The 6403-nt window shown below is 42.6% G+C and overlaps 1 protein-coding gene across 1 annotated transcript; it reads left to right on the forward strand.

Annotated features, from left to right (window-relative positions):
* Positions 1-4170: 4170 nt before the first annotated feature.
* On the forward strand, positions 4171-6021 carry LOC102293686. Its single transcript, XM_042217645.1, has 2 exons — positions 4171-4448; positions 4589-6021. Exons 1-2 carry the CDS (start codon positions 4334-4336, stop codon positions 5821-5823), a joined length of 1350 nt encoding a protein of 449 aa, XP_042073579.1. The 5' UTR covers positions 4171-4333; the 3' UTR covers positions 5824-6021.
* The last annotated feature ends 382 nt before the right edge of the window (positions 6022-6403 follow it).

Raw genomic sequence — 6403 nt, forward strand, 5'->3', positions numbered from 1 at the left:
GGTTGTCTATGTGAAACTGTAAGGTCTCTGTTGAAGTCAAATAATCAAAATGTATGGCACTTCAGAATGTTTTTAACCCAAACTGACCAGATGTTATTTATAATATAAGAGAATATAAAATGAATTTCACTTCAGTGCTTAATGTGATGTGTTCATCTTTTCAATTCTCACTAGAAAGGCACAAAGGAAACACTAAGATATACAAAGCAGCTCAGCTACTGAGAGCCTTGGTCTGACTGTGGCCACATTAAAGCAGCAGTCCCCAACCTTTTTTGCGCCATGGACCGGTTTATGTCCAACAATATTTTCACGCACCAGCTTTTACGGTATTGCGGGTAAATACAACAAAATAAAACCAGTACCAGTACCAAAAAAAGAAGATTTATTCTAGTGCTGTCAGTGTTAATCTCGTTAAAATGATGTTAACGCCATAACCACATTAACGCTGCAAATCTCCATTAGCGAGTTAGCGCAGATCGCCCCGTGCGTGGGGCTGCACGGTGCTAACGCATTGAGCCATGCAGCCCCACGCACGGGGATAGAATAGAAGAATAGAATAGAATAGAATAATCCTTTAATTGTCCCACAAGGGGAAATTTGGATGTAACAGCAGCAAGAAAGACACATATACAAACAAACAGTACACAAGACACAGAACAGAAACATACACAACTTTTACATATTTACATCAAGGACAATGGTTACCAAAAACAGAGTAGTGTACCGTTATTAAATTAAATAAAATTAAATACAGATAAGAGGCAAACCCAGGTTATAGTGTGTATCGGTTGATAAAATAGTGCAAGTTACAGCGGTGATGTAAACCTCTATGTTTGTTGGGAGCAGTTTTGATTGTATAGTCTGACAGTTGCAGGGAGGAAGGACCTGCGGAAACGCTCCTTCATGCATCTAGGATGCAGCAGTCTGTCACTGAAGGAGCTCTGCAGTTCAGCAACATTTACATGCATGGGGTGGGAGACTCTGTCCATCAGAGATTTTGGCCAGAGTCCTTCTGTCTCCTACCACCTGCATTGGGTCCAGGGTGCATCCCAGAACAGAGCTGCCCTTCCTAATGAGTTTATCCAACCTCTTCCTCTCAGCTGCTGATAAACTGCTGCTCCAACATACAACACTGTAAAAAATGACAGATGCCACCACAGAGTCATAAAAGGTCTTTAAAAGCGCTCCCTAGACTCGAAATGACCTCAGCCGCCTCAGTCTGCTCTGACCCTTCCTGTAAAGAGCATCAGTGTTGTGGCTCCAGTCTAGCTTATTATTCAGGTGAACACCCAGGTACCTATACGAGTCCACTATCTCAATGTCCAATGTCCAGATTTGCCGCGTTAATGTGGTTATGGCGTTAACATCATTTTAACGAGATTAACACTGACAGCACTAATTTATTCACAACACATGGGAAAAGAACCATGGAAACCGAGCTAACGATAAAAACAATTAAAAACATAATGAGTAAAAACTGATGAAAAAACCCTGAAAACAATAAATTTCACACCCGAACTCTGATGGACCGGCACCGGTCTGTGGTCCGGGGGTTGGGGACCGCTGCATTAAAGGACAGGATTAAAATGACCCCACTGAGCCTTCCTAACAATAACTCCCAGCGGCGACTCTGTATCATAAAAACAGAAATCTCTCCAACTGACAGTATTTGTAGTAGTATTTCCTCCATGTATAAAAAGTGTAACCTGTAAGATTGGACTAACATCCACATCTACCTGATCCCGCACAGAAAACTCATAATTGTCCTTGGCACAGAGTCAACAAGGTGATGGAATCATTCCTCTGATATTTTGGTCCACGTTGACATGATAGCGTCACAGATTTGTTGGCTGCACATCCATTATTTGACTCTCCCATGCTGCCACATCCCTGCAATGCCCTGTTGGAGTGAGATCTGCTGACTATGAACATTATTTGAGTACACGATTTGAGCTTTGTGACATGGTGTGTTATCCTGCTTTAAACAGCTATCAGAAGATGATTACCCTGTGGTCATAAAGGGATGCTCATGGTCAGCAACAATACTCAGGTAGGCTGTTGTGTTTAAAGACTCAAAAACAGCTTCCTGACCAGATAACTGACATGGAGAAAAATCACCCAGGTTCCCTCATCATTATTCTAGAGGACCTTAACAGTGCAAACCTTCCAAAATGCAGACAGAACATCAAGTTAATCAGAACTGAACTTGTAATTTGGCATACTTGGGCCGACACAATTACTGTACTGTACTGTGCAGCTCTTGGACTCTCGGATCACTTTCTGCTTTAACCCTAACCCTACCTACAGACAGAAATAAAACATTTCTAAGCTTAAAGTTAAAACTGTCAGGAAGTGGACCAAGGAGTCAAAGAAGGATTTACAAGCCTGCTTCGAGTACACAGAATGGAAAGTTTTTGAAGTTGCAACCACTGACATAAATGAACTCACTGACACCGTGACATTATACATCTGTTTTTGTGAGGACTTGTGTGTGTAAACTGAGACCTTTTGCACATACAATAATAACAAACCATAGTTTAGTCCAAATCTGGGGAAGCAGTGCCAGACCAAGGAGGAGGCCTACAGCAGCGGGAACCGGGCCCTGTACAAGCAGGCCACAAACAAGCTGAGCAAGGAGATCAGGGTCGCTAAGAGGAGTTACAATGAGAAGTTAAAAAAAAACTACTTCTCAGCCAATGACCCTGCTTCAGTTTGGAGAGACCTGCAGCACATTCTAGTAACAGGAGTCCATCCCCCCTCTGTGAAGAGGATCCTCAATTGACTGACGACCTTAACACCTTCTACTGCAGATGTGAAAGACAACTATTCACACCTCCCTTATGCTCACCCTCACATCCACACAAAAAGAACCAGCAGCCCTCACTCCCTCCCCTCTGACCCCCTGCTTACATTAAAGATCTGTGAAGAGGATGTTTGTCTGCTCTGTCAGAGAACACCAGGGTTCCAGGACAGTTTGCCCCCCTTGTATCTGAGACTCTGTGCTGACCTATTGCCCCCTCCCCCCATCATCTTCACCCTGGTCTATAACAGATCTCCACCATCATCCTGCCGCCATGATGTCTGTTGTCATTAAGTCCTTTGAAAGACTAGTGTTAACCATACTTGCCAACCTCAGAATTAGTGAGACATTCAAAAGGGCTGTTGTGGGGGGGGGAATACATTTTACAGTGTTTATTTATCGCATAAAACGTTAAATGTCACCGTTGTAAACAACGTCCCGAGGGATTAATAAAGTTAAATTAATTTAATATAATCGAATAACTTTAATCTCAGCCAAACCGAGTTACTCACGAACAAATAAAACACTGAAAAAGCCAAACAATACCATTTTTAAGTTGTCAAAGTGACTTATATATCATGTTTAACCCGAGTAGCGAAAGACCGCGGGGGTTTGAAAACGATGTGTCGGGAGTTTGGTGTTCTCGCTGGCTCAGATATTTGAAGTTTACACAGCTACATTCTCACCTGAAAATATGTTAAAAGTTTATTTTGCGACCCTGAAAGAATAATAAGAGGAATATTAAAACTAAGTAGCTGCCGCCATTGTTGGAAACTGGAATTGGCAGGGCCGCGCTATGAATTCTGCGATATGGCTTTTCAATTTTGTTGGAAAATCGGGAGAAATTCGGGAGAATGGTGGCTCCGGGAGATTATCGGGAGGGGCACTGAAATCGGCAGGGAGGCACGTATGGTGTTAGCACTCCTGAAAGACATCAAAGAAATCCTGCTCGAACCCCTGCAGTTTGCCTACTGGCCAAACAGTTGAACCAAGGATGCAGTCTTTGGAGGCCTTTGGAGCGTGATGTCACGGGAGGGGGCGTGGTCAGGATTTTTGGTTGAGGCGCCATATTTCTGGGTCAAAAAAAGCGCTAGCGAAAGAGGAGCGAAAGCACACGGAGAACATTAGCTATGGTTCGTACTTGCTTTGTAATCGGTTGCAACGTTAGTTCGCGCGACCGGCAAAGGAACAAGCCTGAAAACGGTTTATCTTTTCATTCTTTCCCCACCTGGAAGCAACATGAGGGAGCTCATGTTGCTGATGTAACCAAAAGACGGCGTCTAGCCTGGATAGCAGCTGTGAGAAGACCTGATATCAAGTTCTCTTCCATCTCCAAACATCTGTTGGTGTGCTCCAGACATTTTCAGTCCGGTAAGTTCTAAATATGTACATATCAAGCTTTATAGCCTATTAGTTTGAATGTTGATGCGCTCAGAGGTCAAACATCCTACCGAGTAAATTCGCAGACATACTTTCTATGTATAGATACGCTAATATTATTTTTGCGTAATTGTAGGTAAACCAGCCAATGTAATGGATGAGACAAATCCTGACTGGGTTCCAACGCTCCATATGGGGCACTCCGAAATCCTAACATCTAATTCTGACCGTCACAGACGGCGAACGCAACAAAGAGCGGCAGTCGGAGGTAAAGAACACCACCCCCCATCCTAAAATTAAAAAAAGTGCTCTCACTGTCATCACATAGCGTTTTAATTAATCATGCGCCCTTATTTGGAATACTGCTGAACATTTCCCTTTTGTGTGTGTACTTTTTGTATCTGACAGGCTTTCATAAAGGAGTAGTAGAGTGTGAAGGTGAGGCCTGTGCAGCAGTCACACATGAAGAGCAGCTCAAGTTGGACACGACAGAAGACCAACACCATAGTCACCTTGCCAAGGAGGCTGTGGGCCAGAGTTGTGTTGGACAAGTGGAGGCCGAGTTAGCAACTGCAAATGTAGAAAATCTTGATCTGACAGTAAGACACACAGAGGCTACTAGACAGACGAAGGATTGTGTGTGCTGTGAACAGAGCAGAGCAGAAGTAAACCGGTTGTTGGAGAACAGGAAGCTTCAATCACAACTGAAAAAGACAGAGCTGAATGAACATTTTTTAAAGGATGACACGGAAAAAGTAAGATATTACACTGGACTACCTTGTTTTGCAATTTTACTGGCCGTGTTTGACAATGTAAAAGCTTTTCTGCCAGCGTCACAGAAACTGTCGCATTTCCAAATGCTATTACTCACACTCATGCGTCTCAGACTTGATCTTCCTGTCCAGCATCTTTGTGATCTATTCAATGTTTCCCACAAAACTCTGTCTTCTGTCTTTACCGATACCATTGATGTTTTGTATGCCCGCTTAGGAGCCTTGGTGCACTGGCCAGAGAGGCACTGTTTACAGGCCACAGTGCCCCCTCAATTTATTGAAATTTTTGGAAAACGGGTAGCCATCATTGTAGATTGTTTTGAAATTCGTACAGAAAGACCATCAAATTTAAAGGCACGTGCACAAACATACTCTCAGTATAAGGGTACACACACCATGAAATACCTTGTTGGGATTACACCTCTTGGTGCAATTTCATTCATTTCCAAGGGGTGGGGTGGGAGTGCATCAGACAGACATATCACAGAGAACTGTGGTATTCTTCAAAGGCTGTTACCAGGGGATGTAGTTTTGGCTGACAGAGGCTTTGAAATCAGAGATCCTGTGGGAATGATGTGTGCAGAGGTTAAGATCCCTGCATATACAAAGGGCTTCTGTCAACTCGATGCCAGGGACATAGAAGATAAGAGAGCCATTGCCCACCTAAGAATTCATGTTGAGCGAGTAATAGGTACTTCGCGCAATAAGTTCAAAATGCTGCATACCACCATGCCAATCCGTCTACTTCTTCCATGTGAGGGTGAAGATGTGACCCTTCTTGATAAAATAGTGAAGGTTTGCTGCGTTTTGGTGAACATGTGTCCCAGTGTGGTGGTAAAACCAGGGACAACTGAAACTTGCTCTTGTTAAAAATTCGTAAACGTGTGCTGTATGTATTGTGATTATTTCTCTTAAGACATAGTAATTTCAAGACAGTTGGTAGTGCGTTATGTTATAAAAACGTTGTCATTACATTAATGTATTTGTAAACTGTAACTGACACTTATTCTTCACTGTAACTACTTTGATCGCCTTTGACGTTGTTGTAATAAAAGTAATGAAAGGCAAGAAAAAAAATCTTTTGTTTCTTTATTTACATTTTGTAAAGTGGTATTTTGTTAGTACTAAAGTAGTGAAAGCAAATTGTGAACATGTCTAGGCACATCAGGCATAAAAGTAGACCCCAGAAAGAAAGAATTAGATATTCAGAGCTGCACTACGCATAGAGAAAAATATTCGAAGTTCAGGAAGGCACTTTTTTTTTTTTTTGATTAACTCCTGTGCTTTCTTCAATCGTGGTTCACAGAAGTCTACATCAGGGAAGATGCTAACCACAGCCATGTCTCTTTGGGTCCATACAATGAGGTCACAGTGCTTGGCGCTGGTCACGAAGATTTGTGTTTGCACTTGACAGTAGTAAAAGTGCGTCCTCTTTAAAAGTGAAGTCCAT

This window comes from Haplochromis burtoni, unplaced genomic scaffold, assembly GCF_018398535.1.
Source record: "Haplochromis burtoni strain Fernald_Lab_line unplaced genomic scaffold, NCSU_Asbu1 Contig_2415, whole genome shotgun sequence".
Taxonomy (NCBI): Eukaryota; Metazoa; Chordata; class Actinopteri; order Cichliformes; family Cichlidae; genus Haplochromis; species Haplochromis burtoni.